The following is a 23,334-nucleotide window of genomic DNA, read 5'->3' on the forward strand; positions in this document are numbered from 1 at the left end:
TTTCTGTGTGATTATTTGGGTCTGGGCAGCCGGGAAGGAAAGTACAGTCTCTGTCTATGCTGGGACCTTTGAGTGGTGGGTTCCCTGGTTTTCATGGATCTTCAGAGGTATTCTTGGACTACCTGTCCTAACATGCTTAATCCTTTCTGACTCACATGCACACCCATAGACACTGTCGAAGTTTTTTCCCAGCACTTAAGGACTTCCTTAGAGATATTTCCTGCATGGTTCATTTGTGCTGTGGCTTTGTCCTTTCCCATCTATATGGCAGATGTGATGTCTTCAGTAACTGCCATATTCACAGCATCTGGTGCACATCTGGCCATTAGTACATGACTCTAAATGATTACAAAACAAGGTTTTTAAATGTATTGGTTTAAGGACATTTTGTTCACTTTGTTCATCCAGAAGAGGATTCTGGAAGTGGCAAACCATTAGTAGGGCACAGGAAAAAAATAAGAATGTTTGAATGCCATTTTTTTTTTTTGGTGGAAAAATAGGCAAAAAAAGGCTCGGGAATAGGAAACCATGGACAAGTGACAATAGGCTTTGCACCGGAAAGAACTCCTGTGTCTCAAGTCACATCTTAAGAGACCACTAATGAAGGACTTCAGGAGACCTACACAAGACTTAAGCCACTTCAAAAGGGAAATCACAGATGCCCTTGGGAAAGAAATTACCATAAGGAAAGGTGAAAAAAAAAAACAGGGCTTACTTACAAAATGGAAGGGAGAAAAGTAGGAAGTTCCTACAGTCTGATTTCCATGGCCCCTGGGGGCCCATGGGCCTTTGTTAAGGCCACTTATCAAACTACACCAGAATTATTTTCTTTATGCTAATGACCTCTGTCTTCAAATGCTCAGGAGGGCAGTGTCCATGGTGAGTGTTCTAGATATCCAGCACATCGACTCTACCACTAGTAGATGAACTGAAATGTCTGAACACATGCCTAGATGACAGAGTCAGGTTAGTACCAGGGCACCTGGAAGCCACTCTAATCATGAAAGATCCTGCCAATGCCTGTAACAGTGTGAGCAAAATAGACCAAGGATGCCCGTGTCCATGTCTGTTGGATGTGGTGCTACCTAAATTCCCTGAGGACGAGGACAGAGAAGACATAGGTGTTGCACCCTGAGTGACTTTGGATAAAGCCATTCTGCTGACCCAGCAGATGGAGAGGAGAGATAAGGACAAGAAGGCATGTTGTTTTCATTTGGGGGACATCTAAGCACAAATGTCTAATAAATGGCTAGCAATGGCCTCTAGAATTTACACGTCATAATTATATCATAGTGCCTTTGGTACATCCTGGCCAGTGCCTTCTGGAATAACTCTGCTATTCAGCTACTGATTAAAAGGGGAGAGGAGAGTAATAAGTAATTAGAAAAGGTACATTTGATGCGAACATTTGTTAGAGACGGGGAAATGTCAGGGAACTCTCCCAACTCAGTCTAATTCAGATAAAAAGTGGAGTTCTTTCAAGAGAGGTACTTTAGCTAACAGATTGAAGAGGGACTCAAACCAGGACGCCAGGATTTTATCATGAGCAAATTTAGACAACTGTTAGTCCGTGCTAAAACAAACACATGTGTACTTACAAGACACAGCTCTCAGTTTGCTAAACCCAATTAGACACTTTTGCAACTAAGGAATATGAGAAGATACCCTTATCCCCCAGTGGAAGTGAGACACAAAGAGACAAACAAAAAATTCCCACGAAATAACCTATTGCCAAAAGCTTCAAAAACTTTCCACTAGGCAAATCTTTTAACTGTGAAGGCCTTCTGTGAAACATATACATATGCTTGTCATCTTTGGGACAAATGACTTGAGCGCTCTGCTGTGTGGGGAGCACACAGCCCCTGGTTCTATCCATGCTGTCAGGCTTCTGTGCTTTGCTCTTAGTGGGATCATAAAATAACCACAATTCCGTTTCAACTCCTTAACTTCAACACATGCTCTGTACCTCCTATTTCTTCCACCAGATTGCCACAGCTGAGGACCAGAGTACTATAATCTGGCACAATGAATTCTGAAAAATCTCGTGAGTTTGCTTTCTAAACAGGACTCTGCTAGTGCTTATTGGTCAAGTCACAACACAAATGAAAAATGCCAAATATTTTTGGCTGAAAGTTGGTAACGGGTGCCTGCTTCTTGGCTTGCCAGTCTAGATGGAGCATGTAAGTCACAAATGCCTTAAGCAGCACATGACAGCAGTGTGCAATGGTTAGCACCTATGTTGCAGGGGCTGGCGAACCTGGTCTGTGATTTTGCTCTGCCTCTTACTGTCTTGAATAAATCATTTGAATACTTCTGTTCTCAATTTGAGATAATGCAAACACTTACCTCTTAGAGCTTCCGTGAAGATGAGCTGAAATGATGCAGGTATAGCCTGCACTTTATTCACAATGTATTTTGATGTATAGGGGCATTTGCCTGCATGCATGTCTATTCAGCACTTGCATACCTGATGTCTGAGAATGTCAGAGGAGGCATCAGAGCCCTTAGAGCTGGAGCTACAGACAGGTATGGGCCATCGTGTGAGTGCTAGAAATTGAACCTTTGTCCTTTGGAAAAGCAGTCAGTGCTTTTAACCATTGAGCCTCTCTCTGGTGACAAAGACAACCTTCGGATCCCGACTGAACAAATGCCAGGCTGCACAGAGCAGCCTCCAGGTCTCGTTACTCCTGCTGCTTGTTCTGAGAATAAAGAGGCAGGCGCTACTGTTCACTCTTTCCAGATGTTTGCCTCAGGCTCAGTGACTGACAGGAACAAGTACAGAAGAGCCACTACCCTGTTTCCTCACACAGGTGAGCGATCAGGCTCCGGCAGATTAGAAGACCAGCGACAAAGTCATTCGAAAGACTGATAGCCACACGCAGCCCCTCTGAAATGTCATTTTCCTGAAGACCAAGTTTTATTAGCAACCTGTCCCCCTGTACTGAGTGATAGTGGGAATGAGTCACTTATTTCGCTTGCCGACAATCTCTGAAACTGCTGTTCTGACATCGAGTGCTTGTTCCTAAGTCCCATGTGCTCAGGATTGACCTACAGGGATGCGGAGCTTGATCCTCACCTGGTGTGCTTGCTGTAAGAGCTCCATCCTCTCCTGGAGGATCTGACAATCATACTCCCTGCTCTTCCTCAGCATCTGCCGCCGTAACTTTTCAACAGCCGTCCGCAGCTCCTCCTGCTGCTTGTCACTTAACAGTTCACCGAACTTGATCACCGTCTCTTGCTGCAGAGCATTGTACAAGGTAGCCTCCAGCTCCTGGATTCTCTGGCAAATAGAATCAGAGAAGTCTGACTTTGGGACTGAGCATTTGGGTGTGATGCAGGGAGAGTGTGCGTGGATGGGTGAGTCAGGAACATGGTACCTCAGACTCAGAGCATGTTAAAGCTTCTGAGTGTCTCCTGCCTGGCTTCCTTCTGGCCATTCCCTTTATGAGACACCACAAACATCACCCACACAATGCACAGGTTGCTCTGTAAGTAAGTTCGTTTTCTTTCTTAGGATCCTGTTTGTTTTGGATCCTTGTTTTAACCTCCACATCTTCTTCCCTTTTCCAGTGTAGCCCGGAATGGGCTTAGTCCCCTTCCTGCTTGACAAACCCTGAAGCTTGTTGACAGTGGCTGTGGTCTCAGAAATAAGTATAAGGAGAAAACAAGTACTTGAAATTGAAGAGATGTTTCAAACACAAAGCATCATCTCTTAGTCGCATGTCAGTTCTCTGTACTTGAAGATGTGTTATGGTTTCTATGCTTTTTCCTTGAAAAAGTGGGAAATATGATTCAAAAATGGCCTAGAATCTTGGGGTTTTCTTGGTGTGTATATGCAAATGTGTGTGTAAGGACACATACACATGGATGCACACTCGTGTGTGTGTGTGTGTGTGTGTGTGTGTGTGTGTGTGTATGTAGGTAAGAGGTTGGCATTAGTACCTATCGACATGGGGATATCAGAGACCCTGCAGCTCACTAATCTTGCTTTGGCTTCCCTAGCAGTGGAACTGTAGCACCCATAACTGTGCCTGGTTTATACAACAGAGCTAGGATCAGATCTTCATGCTTGGGTGACAAGCATTTGATCCATTTTCCCAGCACATGGTCCCCGTCCCCTTCTTTTTGCTACAATGAGGTTAATACTGCTCAAATGTCTTTCTCAGTTCCCCATTTGAGATATATGTGTGTGTACACACACACACACACACACACACACACACACACACACACACACACACACACATATACACATACACACACACAGTCCGCTCACCACCATGGCCTTGCTTGCTGTGGCTGCTTTATGGGCCTAAATTAGTCGAGAGTTTCTGGAGGAAGAGTTATGTCATAGTTTACCCTTCTACAAACATGAGCAAAGGTTTTATTCCATAAATCTTGTTTTTCCTCATAAGTAAGTTAGAAATAACAGGATTACCTGTGATTTGTATGTTCATTTTAAAAAATAAATGAATTAAAATATGCCTAACACACATGAAACCCACTATTATTCTGTACATTAGAGTGCCAGATGGTGATACTTGATTCAATAAAATCCCCTTGGATCTACACTAGCATTCAGTATGTCTTTCATCTGAATATTACTTGACAGTATATATTTGATTTAAGAATGAATTAAAATTATGTGTAAAATACAAGAATATTATAGCTGCTGCAATCTTAGGGCTTCTTTTCCAAAATCAAAGCAGCCACTAATAACTGCATGCATGCTGTGTGTACCCAACTACATGAGATGATGGATTAGATAGGACATGTTAGGTCTGTTGTGTAGAGTGATGGGCAAGCAGTGTTGGCCACTTACGGTACCTACCATATACGCCTGGTCAAGAGCTTGTTTTCTGTAGTCTAGTTCTTCCTCCAGGTAGCCTTTTATTTTGCAGAATTGTTCCTATAAAGAAGGGTCACATTGACAGATTAGGAGAGCATGCTCAGCTAATTAGAAAGTGATACATGAAAGCAACGCAGATGAATGTTTTCTCTAGCACACAAGACAAATCACTAGTGTTGGGAGAACTGTTGTTCTCGTCTAAGAAATTAGTTTTGCTTTCACAGCCTCACACAGAAAATGTGAAAATCAATAGCAAGAAGCAGAAAGGGCATAATAAGGAACCACGTGAGGAGCTCCTAAAGACTAAGAGTGGGTGATTAAGGACAGTTGTTGGCATGGTTGTTAAGTAATAAGTCTATCTGAGTAGTACACTTGGCTTTCTGTTTCTTCCAGTTTTCTATCCAGAGAGACTGGTATTTGGGGGATGGAAGTATTTGCAGGAAATATCTGTTGACAGTGGCATTTGATTTGATCATCCCTTAGAAACATGGAGTATAAGTATTTATAAAGCAGTTACATTATAAATGGGAATGATCCATAATCACAATGTAAGAATGATTTAAGGTTCATAAGAGTCATGTATAGGTTATATGCAAAGCTGTGGCATTTTATAGAAAGAACTTGGACTTTGGTCTGTCCAGGGGGTTCTAGCACCAGTTCCCTGAGGACACAGAGGAGAGTTGTGTGTATTGTTACAGTATGTTTTTCTAAGAATGTCATAAAATTTAATACGGGGATGTTATAGAATAAAGAAACTTAACTTCTTTAAAATCAATAAACACAAAGATGAAGGACATTCTAAAGAGCTAGAGTGAATCCACCACACTACCCTTTGATGAGTATTTATTGGCCCCTGTTGCAAAGCCCGTGTGAGCTGAGAAACATAAACCTGAAGTTCCTTCACACATCCTCAGTTCATGTTCATCTCTCTCTGTGTGACCATCTTGTTATTATTAGTTAAAGCTTTGCTTCGGGATACAAGATATTTGTTCCCACATGCAAGTCAATACTTTCTGTGGGTGCTTAAGTGAAGAGAAAAGAACTCTTACAGCTAATTGGAGGCTGAAAACCCAGCTGTGCTCAGTTCTGAGCGCTTACAGCAATGCTGCATGGGGTTCCCTGACCATCGCTGGGTCCCAGTGCCCAAAGCACCCTGTAAAGGCTGACTGCCACATTAGTAGTCGAGTACTGAAGGGGTTTCCCATGGTCACTTTGATCACAAGCGGTTCTTACGTGCTTTCATTATAGATCTTAATTTCTTGGTAAAAATACGAACTATGTATAAGACATTTTGATCTCCAAGATTGTCAAGTTTTCTAAAATACAATTTATTGTTATCATAGAAGTTCATGCCTTGATAGGTACCAACTACCCTTGTTTTAACAACGATCTTTTAAATGACATCTTGTTATAAGATTAAAGATAATGCTGCAAGTTAACAACCTATTAATTACTATGTTTGGAGCTACGCTATTTTAAATTGTGTTAAAATGCACATGAAATAAAATTAACACTTTAATCACTAAAGAGCATATTTGTGTACTTTATGTATATAAATGTATGTGAAATACACCCATGCTGTTATGAAATCATTGTCCATAACTTTTTAATTTTGCAAAAGAGAAACTATGCCCCTTTAACAATCTTATGTTTTTTGTTTCTCTCAACCCCTAACAACCATACTGTGCCTTCCTTTTGTATGAATTTTATGACGCTAGTTGCTCATCCACATGGAATGATAGTGTTTGTCGTTCTGTGATAGCTGGTTTCATGCCTGTTCATCCACATTGTACCTTCACTAGACACTATGGATGCTTGTTTGCTTAGACTAAACTCACACGTATGCACGCCATACTTTGTTCAACCATCTAATCATCAATAGGTATTTTGGCTACATTTACCTTTTAGCGACTGAATAACATCACTATGAGAATAGGTGTACAGTGACCTGCCACATCCCAGTTTCCATTCTTTTTGGTATTGCTGGATCATGTGATAATTCTGTTGGACTTTTAAAGCAATCCCCATGCTGTTTTTTATATTTGTATTACTTTATACCTTGGCAGTACCCCGGGTTCTAACTTCTATACTTCTTTGCCAACAACTGTCACTTTCTATGTTTTTCTGACAGCAGCTATCCTAATGGGTGTGAAATAGCTTACGGATTCTTAAAACCAGACATACCCATCAAGCCTGTAATTTTTTTCCTTGTTAATTACTCAAAGCAGAAAAAAAATTATTCAGCTTGAGAGAAAATACCTAATTAAATGTCTTTCAACACCAGTTTTATAAATGTTGCCAATGTACGACATGCTTTGGGGGAGAGAGCTTGAAATTATCAGCTATTTCTGAGACATACGCCCCAAGTCTGGACACAGATCAGTAGGGCAGTTACAAACTTCCACTGGTGCCAGGTAAAAATGGCAGTAGCAATGTTCCTTTTCTGTTATGGTATAATGTTTTCCTCTTTACGCTTACCATGTCACTTTCCAATTCCATCATCTTCTGGTGCAGGGCAGCCTCTGCTCCTTCAATCTGCTGTATCCACTAAAGGGTTAAGAAGACAGAAACCTTGGGCGTGAATGCTGCACATGGCATGAATTCTGTGGGTCATTCCCTGGAGTGCTTGGGTCTCCCCCTGATGTCTCCGATGTTGGTTGAAACCTCATGTGAAGACTTAATGCCACCGTCTCCCACACATCATTCATTCAACAAATATCCTCTGATGTCTACTACGCATCAACTACTAAGGAAGGCTTGGGTGGTGACTAAGAGTAGCAAAGGTTTTACACCCATGGGAGGATTTCTTGGAAACTGAAGTCTAAAGAAAGAGTGAGGGAATTGAATTTCAAGGAATACCGTGCCCCATAGCTCAAGGTTATGAGTTAAAGTAAAATCTGAATATATGAAAAGTATTCCTATAATGTGGTAAAGAATGACATGTAACTTTTTAAAAAATACACAAAGAGAACTTATTTCTTGATACTCAGAACACACCATTTGATGTGGGTATTAATAACCCCTACTGTCTTTGGGTCCTATTATATGAGTATAGTGCATACATGGATTAATGGAACCAGTTATCCGAATGGGTATCCATCAGGGTGGATGCCGGCTTAGACCGTATGGAGGTAATTGGGCATAGCTGAGAGAGTGCTGGGGGAGCCCCCTTACCTCCTGTTCAGCTTTAGCTTTTCTTTGTTATGTGGCTTTGAAAGGTAGCCTGATGTCCCTTGAATTGCAAATTTGTATATGTCAAGTGGTATAAATATCAGTGAAAAAAATTTTCAAAAATTTGTGTGAGGTGACAGTCACTAAAGTTTCCCACTGTGAGGTTTCGTTTCTCTTCAGTGTGGACATATGGCATGGCACATCTAACAATCCTACATTCTAGAGCCTTTGGAGAGACAGCATGACCAGTGCTCCTCCTCCACCTCAGCTCCAGAGACCACACTATTGTGGTAGAGCTGTGAATCTCTCATGTCTCGCCCATATGTACGGCAACTTCTTCAAGGACATTTCAGTCAACTCAACAGCTATGGCTTCGTACACGGTATTGTTTCTTCTTTTTGCCTCCTTTTCACTGAGAAACAGATTCTGTTTCCAATTGTGCATTTTCAGGTACTGCAAACCCCAACTATTCCATTGTGAGCTTCAGCCCTTGTGTGCGGGCTCCTGCTCCTATCTGTGTGGCTAAGGCCAGTTACCATTTGCAGAAGGAAAGTGGGGCAGCTGTACACTAAGTGGGAGGAACACTCATGATATCTACAGTGTGTGATGAAGTGCTGAGCCCACTCTGCTTCCTCCTTGCAGTTTCCTTTTTATATAAAGACATACAGGACTTCTCTGTTGGAATTCTCTGTCTGGGTATACACTTGGGCTGAAGATCATACTCCCAGTTAGCAACTGTTGTCTAGATTCATAGTCTTAAGATCAAAGGGGGACAATTAGAACAACCTGGAGATAGAGCCAAAGCAGAGTCCTTAATGGAGGAGATGGCTCTAAACTGATTTGCAAAGGTCTCACCATTAGGGAAAAAATCAGTTATACATTTCTTAAGCTTCTAGAGCAAGGCTGTGTCTTATTCATCCAGCCACTGACTTTCTACCATGATGTTAACAGCTATTACCCAGTGCTTGCTCAGCTGGACTCTGTTATGCAAGAAAGACATGAAGGAAGGTACATACTAGAGCACCACAGACCTGATGGCCCAGCTTTTGGCTGCTCTGCACAGCCTGCTCAGGATTTCTCGAGCTACACAAGCATCTGGTGAAAGATGATGGATATGGACTCTGGGTCCTAACCAACTCAGTGGACCTTTCTCTGTGCAACCTTGGGCAGAGCACCCACCTTCTCTGTGCTTCTGGTTCCTTGTGAAATCTGTGATAATGGTACCTAGATCCAGTGGTCAGGAGAGGCCAGTTCAAAGGAAGCAGTCCACAAGTGTTCCCTGAGCTTGAACAGACTGCAGCACACTCAGACTGGAACCAGGGTGAGACTGATGGACCAAACGAGGCACACAAGTCTAGTTCTTTCTGCTTTACCTTCCTAGCCCATGCCTTTCATAGAATCCGCCTACATTTTCTTTCCAGTCCCAAATCAAGGCAATTTCACACTGCATTAAAGGACTGCCACTCCTCATGTCTTCAACTGCATAAGACTCTCTGATCATTGCCACCGAACAAAACAAATACCCAGAATGGCTGATATGAAGTTTGCTATTTCCTGGGGTATCAATGAATTCATTCATTTACTTCTTCAGAAAGCATTTACCAATCATTTCTTCTCTAGATGCTGGGATGGAAACAGGGGAAAGAAAGAGAGGAGGAACAAAGACCACATCCACTTCTTTGGGGTTTGGAGTCTACAGGAAGTGTGCTGGTTTGAATGACAATGACCCTCCTCTGCCCCAGGCTCCTATGTTTGAATGCTTGGTCCCTAGTTAGTGGAACTGTATGGGAAGGATTAGAGGGTGTGGCCTTGTTGAAGAAGGTGTATCACTCTGGGTGGCCTTGGAAGTTTTAAAAGCCCAAGCCAGGTCTAGTCTTGCCCTCTGCTTTTCACCTGAAAATCAGGATGTAAGCTCTTAGCTACTGCCCTGGTGCCATGCCTGTCTGCCTGCCGTTATACTCCTCACGATGATGGTCATGAACTGACCCTCTCAAACTGTAAGCAAGCTCCCAACTGAATGTTTTCTTTTGTATGATGCCTTGCCTCACAGCGTTTCATCACAGTGATAGAATGGTAAGTAGTTAGGATAGGTGGGCAGGGTGAAAAACAGAAGTTTGACAATTTAAACGCAATTGTCAAAACCGAGGGAGCAAAACACAGTCACTGTAAAAACACCAAAAGCTTAACTGGGCCTGATGGACTAGGAAGACTTGCCTGCATACAACGAAGCTGAGTGGCTATTATAGCCAGGTAAAAACGTAAAGGGAAGGCATGAACATCTCGGTAAAGACGTCAGGGTGAAGGATTACATGATGAGAGGAGGAAGAACAGAAATGCAGAGAGAGAACAAGATAGTGAAGGAGGGAAAGAGAAGAGAGAGAGAGAGGGAGAGACAGAAGGAAGAAGACATGGAAAGATGGAGGGAAGGAAGAGAGGGGGTGAGAAAAGGGAAGGAAGAGAGACAGGAGGGAAAGAAGGAAAAAAAGGCAATAAAGAAAGAGGATGAAGACGATGATGGAGAAATAATTACACAGGCCTTGAAAACCAAGGACCCTTTTGGTAAATTCTGGATTCTGTCCCTTCAGTAAGAAAGCTATGATGTCATTAATGTGCTGGGGAGGGGAAAGAACAAGTGATCAGCCTTAAAAGTGATGCTGAGGGAAACAGGTCCTAAAAGAGCAACTTCCAAATGCAAGCACTTCAATATGTGTTTCAGACAGAGAAGTAAGGCCTTCCTAAATCTCAAAATAAACAAAACATCCATTCATTTCATGTTTTGAGGAACTGACAGTCATTTCTCTTATTGTTTGATACTTGACCTATTAAATTAAAAATTTCCAAGTAATCAGCAAAATGCTCTTAGTAAGAACACATAAAAATGGTTTGTTTAAATGAATATCATTAAATGGAGCATGCCAATATTTTGTAGTTTTAATTCTGTAACAACTCTTCTTTCTTTCTCTCCCTTTATGATATTATTTTGAGGATTAGAACATTGCTATTAGAATTGTAGAATTTGATCATTTCAAATTCAAAAGAGCTGATTGATGCTCAGGGTTTAATACAACCTTTAACATTATGTCTACGCCAGTCAGAAATATGACAGAATCTTAATGGATATACGCAAAAAAACTTTCATGCTATTCAAGCATGTACACACAACTCCCTGCTATGTGCAGAATCTCTTCAATTAAAATCTTTTAGAAAGATTCTTGCTATATAAGCCAGGCTGGCCTTGAACTTGCCTCTCTGTTTTCCAAGTGCTGTGGTTAAAAGCGTGTACTACCACACCTGGCTATGGGTTCACAGACTTGGACAAAACCAGAAATCTGGCTTCCCTGCTTTGGTTCTCCTCTGCCTGCCATGTCATTTACCAGCTTTAGACACAAGAGGTCAGCAGTACACCAGTATTGTGCTTTCAGGCTGGGGATGCAGTCAAGCCACAGAATCTATGAGGAACAATAGGTGCGCGTGTGCGCGCGCGCGCGCACACACACACACACACACACACACACACACACACACACACTCTAAAAGGACAGCCTGTAACTAAAGCAACTCTAGTTTCATCAGCTCTTGACAAAACCCTTCTTACCGGCTTTCCAGTTCGCTGGCATTGCTTGAATGATGTAACTGAGAAGGGTCTCTATTTTGATGGTGTATTTTGCAAGTGACTTTAATGTAAAAAAAAAAAAAAAATCCCCCCATCCCACAGTGGTCTATACACTTCTGCCTGGTCTCACTCTCCTGGGTCAAATCTCATCAATCACATATTCAGTAATGCCGAATCGGGTGCTCAGAGCAGGTGGTTCACTCTCTTGCTCTCAGACACCAAGCCTAACCCTGGGTGACTAGAAATGCCAGCTTTGTTCGTTACCTTCTCCGCCAGCGACAGCACAGTGCTGGCCTGAATTATGGCCACCTGTTCCTCGTTCCTCAAGTTCTGTAAAAGACCAAAGAAGATCAATAAATTGAAAATGCTTGTGACATGTGCACCATGGAAAACGTGTGTGCCGTGACTGCGGCCTGTGTGCAAATAGCCTCTGTGTACTCTGGCTGCTAACAATTCCTCATGAAGAGTCCGGTGCAAAGTCTCGTGCTTGGTGTGACTCTACGCACACCTCATTACAGTCACGCTAGGGAAGCCGGCATTAAGGAGGAGCTGTCCCCTCAACAGTAGTTCTGACAAGACTTCACAGCTTCTCATTTTCAAAGGGAAAATGGCGCGCCATTTTTCCTTGTACGTTTCTCGATGTACTACGTGTGCCATTCACCTTATGATGCTATGAGTGGTACTGCCCCTGAATTAACAGCCCTTGGCCCTGCTCAGAGCGAGCTGCTAAGAAGAAAAAGAAAAAAAATTATAGCCTCCTGCTTCATTTTATAGGGCTGCCAACAACCCCAGTGTTTAGCCGTCTTTCCGAATGCCTGGCTGATTAATTCTACACTGGCTGCCTGTGAGCGGCAATCAGACGGTAATTGGCTGTAATCACTGCAGATGTGGTCTGCATGCCAACCTGAACCCTCGGCCACATCTCCTTTCTACAGTGACCTTCTGGCCGTACCCATGGCTGTTGTGGCATGTGGGATTCTCTGTGAGTAGGTACATGCTTAGGCAGACATGCTGTCTGACTCACTAGTGGCTTACACTTGGCACAGAGCCAAGTATTTCTTGACTTTGTGCAGGCCAGCCAGTCCACACCTTTGTCACATGTAATTGGTGTGTTACTTACCCCATTATCGCCCAGGATGTCAAGCTGCTTTATGAGATCAGGGATGTTGACATCCTGCAAAATCAAGGAGACTTCAGGTCAGGCACAGATGCGGCAGAAACAAGGGCACAGATGCAGGTACACTGGGCAGCTCAGAGTGGAAGCAGAAAGAGCCATGCAGAAGGTAAAAGGGGCAACCAGACACAGCAGGAGGCACCCCAGGTGTCCCTCAGGAGAAAGTCCTCATGTCTTTAATGAGGCCCTCCAGGCAATCTACTTTGTGGGGAACAGCGCCACACTATCTCAACCTTAGCATGTAAAATGTATTCTGCTAAGTGCTAAAGAAAGAACCACATTTGATCATGTAGGTGTCACTTTATAAGGCCCTAAGCACCTCCTAAAGAGCTAAGACCCTCCTTCAATTTAATCATCAAAAGCAGCAAGAACGGGACATCAGAAGTCTCATCTCACTCAAAAATCTCATGGCACTGAATTCCGTAGCATCTGGGAAGAAGGAAGAGACTCAGGTGACCTGTTCTATCTAGTTGACTTGACTTGTGTTTCTTGAAGCACATAGTTTATTTATATTTTGCCGAGAGAATTAATACCATTTATTTTGCTACATATTCCGATCCTACACCATCCCTTATGTTACTCTGATCTAAATGCCCCACCTCTGTTCTTGCCATTACCCTTTATACCTCTGTCAAACATTTCTTTCATGTCCTATTGACTTCCAAGAGATGTGTGACTGTTTTTGCCCTGTACCTAGGGACTGACACACAGAGTGACCACGAGCAGCTGTTCCTTTCCCAGTTCCATTATCCTAACATCTGCACACACAGAGGACCCGGCGTCTGTCTGCCTACCTTCACGCCTTCTTTCATGCAGTAGATCTGCAGGGCACTCACGCCGTCTGAGAAGGGGTGAATTTGTAGATTAAATGGAGGGGATCTCCTTTCTCTCTCCTTGAAAAATATATGAAAAGGAAAAAAAAAAAGGAAAGAAGAGAAGAGAAGCGGTAACGGATTAAACACTAAGCCAGTTGTCCCTTTATACTGTCTCAGCGGTTTATCAATGTATCATTTAACCAAAAGAGAAAAAAAAAATTAAACTCAAGATGTACATGCCTAATGGATGGAAGAGAATTAAGCAGTCAGTCAACTACAAACACGGGAGAAAATTTATAGATGGTGTCATCCATCCTTGAAGATTCTTGTTCAGGGAGATGTGGAAAGCGGAGATGCAATTTCAATGCTATGAATATGTATTCCCCCCAGATATCCTAGGGTGGGCCGGCTCCGAAGGTTTGTGCTGGCAAACAGCCTCTGCACATCTGATCCTCCCATCCTTTATGGGTAAGATATATAGGCTGCGGGAATAACTCTCTCATCTCCACTGGGGCATACTGATTACTGACTTTACCTCCAGACCTAATCTGAAACAACCTCGAGACAAAGATCACTAACAAAGCAACAGAAAAGTCAGAGGAATCTGCCAGCACCCAGAACCTCTGTTGGATTTTGTAGAATACAATGAAAATGTGGCATGATGTGTTTTATTTATTTATTATGTATTCAGTGTTCTGCCTGCATGTATCCCTGCAGGCCAGAAGAGGGCACCAAATCTCATTCCAGATGGTTGTGAGCACATGAGGTTGCTGGGAATTGAACTCAGGACCTTTGGGAGAGCAGGCAAAGCTCTTAACCACTGAGCCATCTCTCCAGCCCCATGTTGTGTTTTATTTAAGGAACAAATCCTCTGAAACCACCACCTTAAATTTGTCCCCAGGACACTAGGTACTTCCTAAGTCAGTCACGCAGCTGTTGGAAGAACAGTCACCATCAGAACAGTTCTAAGCTTCCTCAAGATTTGTCATTGCCAGTCACATGGTGTGGGCAACAGTTCTAAGGCATTTAGCCTCAACTGTCACAACTACAAAATCCCGAGCTAATTCTGTGGTCTGAATGAGAGCGTGACTCTGAAATGCCTAGTTCAGGCCCCAGGCCCTGACAGTGCTCTGCGCATGTCATGATCACAGCATCGTTAGCGGTAGCGTTTCCTTACTTCTAGCTCTAGGTTGCGAAACTCCAGCAGTTCATTCTGATCTCGGGCGTCCTGTAGTTCCTGCTGTAGCCGGTGGTTCTCTGCTTCCTGTTTCTCTATCTGATAAAGCAAACCCTGGAGTTAGGTGAGTACAGCAAGGGGCACCTTGGTAAAGCAAGCAGGGATGACCTTCATGCGCTCAGTGAGTGGGATTTGCTCTGGACCGTGACAGCCATCCCTAAGGAGATGCGGTTACGGTAGGGTTGACTTTTCTTGTAGCCATCTTTCAGGTAATTTTGGGAGGCACAAAGACAAATGTCAAGAAGAGTCTTTCTCTGAGTATGAAGGCTAGGGCTTCTGTAGTCAGTGAATCTGAAACACTCACATGTCCCCGACCAGTCAGACACAGTGTGCTGGAAACAGATATAAGGATGACATGCTTATCTCTGAAAATACCAGCTATCCCAGGGATAATTTGACTACCAATTTATAGCTTACAATTATAGATATTTATGGCTACAATCTAACTAAATTATGCCTATCACCTCTAACAATCTTTTGTATGGTGACAAGATTTGATATGTACTTTTGTAGGACTTCTGAAATACAAACTAATGGCTTTAAACAGCTCATACACACAAAACTGAGAATTATAATTGCTGAACAGAGTGATGCGAGACTCCACTATATGGAATTCCAACATTAGAAGACTGCCCAACACTTGATCAATCGGCTTCAAATGGTATTAGTGTCTTCTCTACACAGGCATATGCGAACATGCGCACACACACACACACACACACACACACACACACAATCTAGAAGTCCTGATCTACACTATGAATCCAGGAGCTTTGATCCTCACCCACCTGGAAAACACTCCTCTATCTTCTTTACTACAGAGGAGATCATTCACTTCGCCGAATGCCAAGCTAGTCTAAACACACAGAAATGGCACCTCTTTCCCTGTTGTCCTGTCGAGCTGTTTGCTGTTCTTTTTTAGTTGCTACCAAATTGGTTGGTTTTCTAAGACAGGGTCTCTCTACATGGATCAGCCTGGCTTCAAACTCTCGGTCCCCACTCTGGCTTTAGTGTTTCTATAGGGACTATAGGTACACAGAGCCACACTATTGTCCCTTATGACCTTCTCAAGGGCACCCTGTACAATCTGATGAAGCGTGAGACATGGGATGAAGTCAGATGTGCACCAATGTGCTTCCCTTCAGGCAGGGATCACAGCTGAGACCCCTGTGCATTTGAGGAAACCCGATGGTCTTTATTATGCACTGCCTTCTCTCTCTCTAACTATGCAGGAATCATTACACACAGTGGCAGTTTAACAGCTTAAATTGTAGCAATACAAACACAGGAGCTTTCATTTTAGAGTGGATCTTATTTTCCAAAACATATAATTGAAAATAAAATATTTAGTGTGTGTGATTTCTTTTGCTGTGTGTGTGTGTGTTTCTGATTTTGATATAGAAGACATAACTCAAAAAATTCTTTTTGCCAAAAAAAAAAAATATATCAAGAGACGAAAGGAAACCAGAAAGCACACTGGAATCAGGTGCTGATAAAGGACCATAACAACACATCCTGGGACATCTCTGGGCCTAGAGGACAGCAGCAGCAGAGCAATGGGGAGGAGCTATGTGACATACGGCATTTTCTGATGGGATCAACAAGGGTTTTGTTTCACCATGCACCCTATCAACTTCTCTGTCTTTCTGTCTGTCTCTCTCTGTGTTCCTGTACTCTTCCCACCTCATGCACACACACACGTGCACACAAATATGGGCGTGAGTAGCACAAGAGGCCAGAAGAGGCTATTGTATCCCCTGGAGTTGGAGTTACAAGCAGTGTAGGCGCTAGAATTGAACACTGATCCTCTAGAAGAACAGCAAGTGTTCCTAACTGCTGAGTCAGCTCTCCAGGACCTTATCTTGGACATCTGTAGTCTAATGAAATTTCAGGGTTTTGTTTTTTGTTTTTTGTTGTTTTTTTTTTTTTTTATGAATTCACTCAGATCATAAAGGGGGTTATCCTTCTTAGAATCTTATCACTGGATCTGCGATCCGGTATTGGAGGAGATCACTGGATCTGGTGGCTACTGATACAATCAGAACAATTGTTTACTGATTTCAATTTATTGCTATGAGTGACTTTTTTGTCTCTCCTTGTGTCTCTATTTCACTTTTTACTTGTGTGTATCAGGGATTGAACACAGAGCTTTAGGTGTGCTATCACTACCACTGAATCCTTGTTTTTTTTTCTTTTTTTTTATTCCAAAACAATCTCAATAAGTTGCCCAGACTAGTCTTGAACTCCCTGTGTAGCCTCGGGACACCTTCCTGTGTCAGCCACTTGAGTAGCAAGCCACTTGTGCTAGCAGCCCCCCCGCCCCCCAAGCCACATTTCTTTTTAGAAACCTTGAGGTCTGAATTTTGGGTACTGGCCACCTCCGTACCTCAGTCCTGCTACATCTTCAGAAAGACAGGATGCACTAGCCCTGTCAAACTAGAGGAAAGCAGAAAGCTTTTCCGTCCCACTCTGACGAGGACATAGTGGTAAATTTTTACTAGCTATCAGTGAGAGAAAAGATTGGGGAGAATAATGCGGAAATAATTTTGAATTGACCAGCAGAAAAATTCTTCTGTGTTCAAAAGCTTTAAAGTCAGTTTCTGTCAAGGGTAAGATTGTGTTTGAAATCTCTCATTTGACTGCAGAAAGAATGCACCGAAGGAACCTTTAACCTTGAAATGTTCTACGATGTTAAATTACCTCAGATCAAAAGCCTGGGATTAATTATCTCTATTGGTTAGAAACATATCATAGTTTGTTGACCAGTTTCCTAGACTTGGTATTTTTTTTTTTGTTTTGGATGCCCCTAAAACATCAATCTCTTCCTTTAATAAGTAAAAGAAAAGAAGCTGGGCAGTGGTGGCACACGCCTTTAATCCCAGCACTTGGGAGGCAGAGGCAGGTGGATCTCTGTAAGTTCTAGGTCAGCCTGCTCTACAATGGCTAGTTCCAGGACAGGCTCCAAAGCTACAGAGAAACCCTGTCTTGAAAAACAAACAAACACACAAAGACCAGCAGCAACAACAACAATTAAAAAAAAAGTAAAAGAAAAGAAAAGAAAAAGCCAAGCTCAGCAAATATGTCTAAAAGTGAGAATATAGTCTGTGACAGTCAGAGCACAGACATATTCGGTCACTTTCTTACACGAAACAACATGTGCAGTGAGATTTCCTTTTTAGGGGGGAGGTGGGTGAACAACCACGCAGGAGATGCTCATGAGCACGTGTGCGCACGCACACATCACCTACACGCACACAGCACACAGCATATATACAGTACATATATATGGTTTACACATCGCTGGGGCACAGGAATCACACCCTCACAAGTCTGCAGCCATGCACGAGTGCCACTTCACTGATGGTGATGGCAGGGAGGGATGGGATGCGGTCGAGCACTCAGCAGAGGACAGAGCAGCGGTGGTGGGAAAGCCTCCCCTTCCCTGGCCCCTGTGCCACTCCTGAGAGCACCCCCTGCTGCTCCTGGATCATCATTCTCTCCTCTGCCCCACTAGGATGGTGCGCCCAACATACCTTTTCTAAAAGCTCCTGGTTTCTCTTAATGAAAAGTTGTTTATCTTCTACCCAGTGTGAGTCCTGTTTGACAAAGAATATCGCGCAGTCAGCATTTCAGAGTGCCACGAAGGAGTCTGTGTGCTCAAACCAGCCGGCCAGAGCCGTGTTCTTCCCACCCAGTTTGCCTGCACAGAGTAACTGGTTCTGGCAAATGATGCCCACCCTTGCTGGCTACGTTTTCCAGAATTCTGGGGCCAGAATTGCCGGGACAATTTAGCCCTGGTTCCATCGTCACTTACTATCGCTACCTTTTCCAGTCTGAATAATCCAGGACCAGCCTTCTGGGGACTCAGAAGTGACCACACAGGCAAAAAAAAAAGTGAAACAGGTCAGAATGCACACGGGCTCGATACATATGAATGGAAAACATTAAAATGCAGAACCATATATGGAGCACGGAGGCAAAGAACACAGCTCGGGGAGGGAAGCTCTGCCTTAGCAGTTTGTGACTGCTCTAGGCCTCATCCATCTGGGAGCCCCTTCCTCTGGTCTCTCTCTTACCCAGCTTCACTCACCGCTGCGGCTGGGTTTGCACTCTGGGAGGATAGCAATGGGGACAGGAATGGTTTACATTCTGACACAGTTTGAGAAAGGTCACTGTGGTGAGCCAAGCCATGTCCTGGGTGTGGCCCATGCATAAGGTGAGCCAGAGGAGAGGCAGCCTGAACCAGCTGCGCCTGCAGAAAAGGTAGCAACCGAGCACCTACCTGCCCCTTCTGAGCTAGCGTTGCCTCCAGATCTTCGATTTTGGCCTTGTATCTTTGCACCTCTGCCTGGAGCTGCTCTTGTGCCTGGGGAGATCAAAAGTCCAGAGTTCAATGAGTGACATGGCCATGCCCTTCACTAGTGCTCAGCAGATTCGTTTGTGTAGGGGAGGGTTATTCCTCTAAGTTGCCTTTACAATCAAAGAAGATTAGAGTCCTGACAAACGTCCTTATGGTCCCATTTATCATCCCCATGAACATTCACGCTCTCCAGCAGCCACTAAAGGATAGTGGGTACCCATCACACTCCAGACTCCACCTTGACTTCACCTCTGGCCCGGTGACATCCCTGCTTTTTAAATCCTTTATGGTAACTCACTGCTGATCTATTTAAATAAACTTCTTTTCTGAGGAGAAATAAGTCTTATTTTCCTCTCTGAGTATGACTGTTTCTTTCAGAGCCAACTTTCTGCTCTGGTACCTAAATCTAAGTTGAAAACTTTTTATTTTACGTTTTATAATAGTACGTGTACATCTCTATCTATCTATCTGTCTATCTATCCATCCATCCATCTATCTATCTATCTATCTATCTATCTATCTATCTATCTATCTATCTATCTATCTATCTATCCTCTGCAGTATGAAGGGTTAACAGATACTGACAGTGAAAACCTCAAATATGATAGTACTGAAGAAAATACATGAACATCTCTTTCTCATAATAGCTGGCCTGTCTGCTTCAAATCAAAGTTTAGTCTTTAGTATTTATCACCATGTGTGTATGTGTGTGTGTGTGGGGGGGGGTGGGTGTGTGTGTGTCTGGGTGTGTGCGTGCGCACACTACCACTTAAAAATAGGTACTTGTAGAAAAGAAGAGTACCAATCTATTTTGTAAATGACTAAGAGTGGTTGCTGTGGCATCTCCCAGCATCTTGTGATTCCTTCAGAAAGAAAAGTGGAGCAACACCACTGCAGAGATGTGCTCCTTCTTGGCTCTTGCCAAAGTCCATAAGGCAACTTGCTAAAGTTTTTTAGGTGGCCCCAACTCTGCAGCTTAAAGGCTGGGCTCAAGCCCTAGCATCAGGACCCCAGGTAACTAATTTAACTTTGGCTGAATGAATGAATAAATAACTTTCTTTCTTTCTTCCTGTCTTTCCTTCTTTTGAAGAAATTCTTATAAATGACAATCATGACATTCTAGAAAGTAGATCCAGTAATACTGGAACAGTAATTCAAGTTTTACCACACCTAGCTGTGTGATCTGTAATGGGCAGGTCCATTAATATTTTTGGTCTTAAATTCTCTTACAGAAGCATCTGACTTAGGAGCTGACACAAGGGCTCATTCGAACATCGTCTGTGAAATTCTTAGTGAGATGTAGATGTAATGTTTTACACTTTTTGATTAAGAAAAGAAAGTGGCTTAATCAGCACTTTTGAAAAAACAAAATAACTATTATTTTTAAGCAAAGAACTTAATAAAACGGATCATTAAAATCCAACATGGGTTAGACAATTTAAGTTCTCGAGAAGTGAAAATAAGAAACACACACTCAGCTGTCTTTAAAGGAACAAAAGCATTGATCTGTGTTTGGATGTGAAATTGGTTGGATTTAATAAAAAACAAAAGCCTCAGAGGACAAAAGGGCACAGAGAAGGCTGTGTTGCTGACATTTTAATGTCCTTGGTGCTTTAATGATGCAACCTCTGCAAGTGGATTCCAGGCCCTCTTGCAGGTCCACACTTACCTTGGCTTCTCTTTCAGCATCTATGATGCCTCCAGTCTGCTCCTGCAAGAGGGCATATGCTCTTTGGAGGGCTTGGTATTCTTTTGTTAATTGTCGAAATCGTAACTCAGACTCTTCAGCAGCTAGACTCTGGAGGGTTGAAATGCAAAAAGTCCAAAAGTAATTATGTTATGTTTGTGTCTTATGTTCTGTGCCAACAGTGGCATTTGTCTACTTTTGTAAAGAAAAGATTTATTTGATTTTATTTTTAATTCTGAATTATCAGTGAAAATGTGAATACAGACTATGTTCAAGATAGATGGTGGAATATGTAAGACATTATTTTAATGAAAAAAATGGTTATTAATTTTTACAATAATGATCTCTTCCCATTTGATCTTGAATAATACCCAATTTTATATCCAAACTAAGAAGTAATACCCAAAGTTTGGATCTAAATTTCAGGCAAGGATTCTTAAAGCTTTACTCTCATTTCTTTCCATTCATTCAGAGACATAAATAGATCATTAGTTTGTGGTTAAAGTTCATCCCTACTAAATCATGACACTCCCTCTCAGCCCAGAACTTAGGTTTGGGGCATAATTCAATTATCACCAGAGAATTTGGTCAAAAATGTGGAATGAGAGCCGGGCGGTGGTGGCGCATGCCTTTAATCCCAGCACTCGGGAGGCAGAGGCAGGCGGATCTCTGGGACTTCGAGACCAGCCTGGTCTACAAGAGCTAGTTCCAGGATAGGCACCAAAGCTACAGAGAAACCCTGTCTCGAAAAAACAAAAAAAAAAAAAATGTGGAATGAGAAGGTGCGAATGAAGTTTAGTTGGGAAAGTGCTTGCCTGGCATACACAAAGGCCTGCTTCACTTCCCAGAATTATATATACATACACATACATATATACATGTACACACACACACACATATGGAGGAGTTGTGGTGTCACGTGAAATCTCAGAACTTGGAAGGTAGAGGCAAGAGGATCAGAAGTTTATGCTCATCTTTAGCTGTCTAAGGGGTCTGGGGACAGCTAGCATTACGTGTAACTCTACAAAAAAAATAGTGTAGACTGAATGGTTTCATTCCCCTGATCCTGACTTGATAGTTGTGTTCAATGTAGCTGAAGCCTCTGGATAGTTCTGAAGATGGTGGACCGCAGAACAAGGAGTTTACTTAGACACTGCTTTACACTGAATCTAGAAGCCTCTTGGACTTGCTCTCCCTTTCAAGCCTTCCACAGCTGAAGATCTTTGGGAAGTCACTTCTACTGTGAGATGAGTAAGCAAATTACAGAGCCACAGAGAATGTTTGAGACATCTCTAGAGAGATTCCATGTCATAGATGACGCTTACTTTCCAGAGATGTCAAAGTGGAGCAAGATCTAAAGATTGGTCATGTCTACAAGATCAGCTTGTGTCTTTCCTTCCCCTTAGAGGAAAGATTTGGTGACAATATTGTACAGGACCAGAGGAAAGAAAAAGCTTACTTCATCTAAGTCATCATCGGGAGTGGCAGGTGTCCTGTCCGTTCTAAAGGAGGCCATGGATGATGTTTCTGAATCCATGGAGTCCTCGTCATAGCCGATGAATGGATCCAAAACAGGCCTCTAAGTGGAGAGAAAGTATAAACTTAATAACATGACTAAAATCAGCGAAGAATTTCATATCCAAGCTCCATTCACTGTGACAGACACAGATGAGCAGTTATTTGGTGAAGTATAAACCCTAAGCAGGAACACAATGCCAATCCATCTCTTGCCCATGTTTTTCACTTCTGACACACTTAAAGGAAGTGTGTGACTATTTGGCTGTCTTCTAAAGCAATCATAATCTGGTTACATTAACTTCTGTCATGATGAGTCAATGCATTGTGCTCTTTTAAGTATTTAAAATTGGCCTAAGCGGTTTGGAAAATGGAGGCATCCATGTTAAGGATGTCATGGGGTCTTAACTCTAGTTTTCCAGTCCCACATCCAACCCAAGTGACATGCATGGTAAAAAACCAACACAGAAATCAAAACAACGAGCTATGCATTGTAGGGGCTATAAAAATAATGGTGTACTGAGAAGGTCATCATCAACACTTCCCAGATGATAATAATGCAAACACATCAATCAATTATAGACAGATATCATAAACTAATATGATTCAATGGAAGATATTGATCATGTGTATCTCTTACATGTTCTTAGGATGTAACCCACGCACTTGTCAGAAAAACCTTCTAATATTAACCCCACTGGCTTTCCTTTTAGAGGAAGTCATAGCTTTTCAGGTTAGGGCACAACAACACAGTCATTTTTCTGACTAAGAAATGTCAAGAGATTATTTAAAAAAAAAAAACAAACAAATCAAAAACAAGTAGTTCTCATGGTTTGCCGCAGTTCAAGCCCATCTGATCTATCACGTCTTTGCAGTAAGGTTTCTTGGCACGCCTTCCCTTCCTGGCTCTTGG

General features: G+C 42.6%; 1 protein-coding gene across 2 annotated transcripts in view; it reads right to left on the reverse strand.

Annotated features, from left to right (window-relative positions):
- The window catches only part of Jakmip2 (janus kinase and microtubule interacting protein 2), a 72,971-nt gene that overhangs the window by 11,744 nt on the left and 37,893 nt on the right, over positions 1-23,334 (reverse strand). Inside the window, exons 10-20 of one of the 2 annotated variants that reach the window (XM_013349549.2) lie at positions 22,366-22,485; positions 20,889-21,017; positions 19,142-19,225; positions 18,393-18,455; positions 14,800-14,898; positions 13,602-13,700; positions 12,754-12,807; positions 11,898-11,963; positions 7,328-7,396; positions 4,832-4,909; positions 3,077-3,280 (exon numbers count right to left, since the gene is read on the reverse strand). In XM_013349549.2, coding sequence (XP_013205003.1) covers positions 3,077-3,280; positions 4,832-4,909; positions 7,328-7,396; positions 11,898-11,963; positions 12,754-12,807; positions 13,602-13,700; positions 14,800-14,898; positions 18,393-18,455; positions 19,142-19,225; positions 20,889-21,017; positions 22,366-22,485 — 1,065 coding nt within the window. The remainder of the gene's footprint in view (positions 1-3,076; positions 3,281-4,831; positions 4,910-7,327; positions 7,397-11,897; positions 11,964-12,753; positions 12,808-13,601; positions 13,701-14,799; positions 14,899-18,392; positions 18,456-19,141; positions 19,226-20,888; positions 21,018-22,365; positions 22,486-23,334) is intronic. The other variant, XM_013349550.2, reaches the window with a different exon arrangement.

The sequence above is a fragment of the Microtus ochrogaster genome, chromosome 18, assembly GCF_000317375.1.
Source record: "Microtus ochrogaster isolate Prairie Vole_2 chromosome 18, MicOch1.0, whole genome shotgun sequence".
In the NCBI taxonomy this organism is placed as follows: domain Eukaryota; kingdom Metazoa; phylum Chordata; class Mammalia; order Rodentia; family Cricetidae; genus Microtus; species Microtus ochrogaster.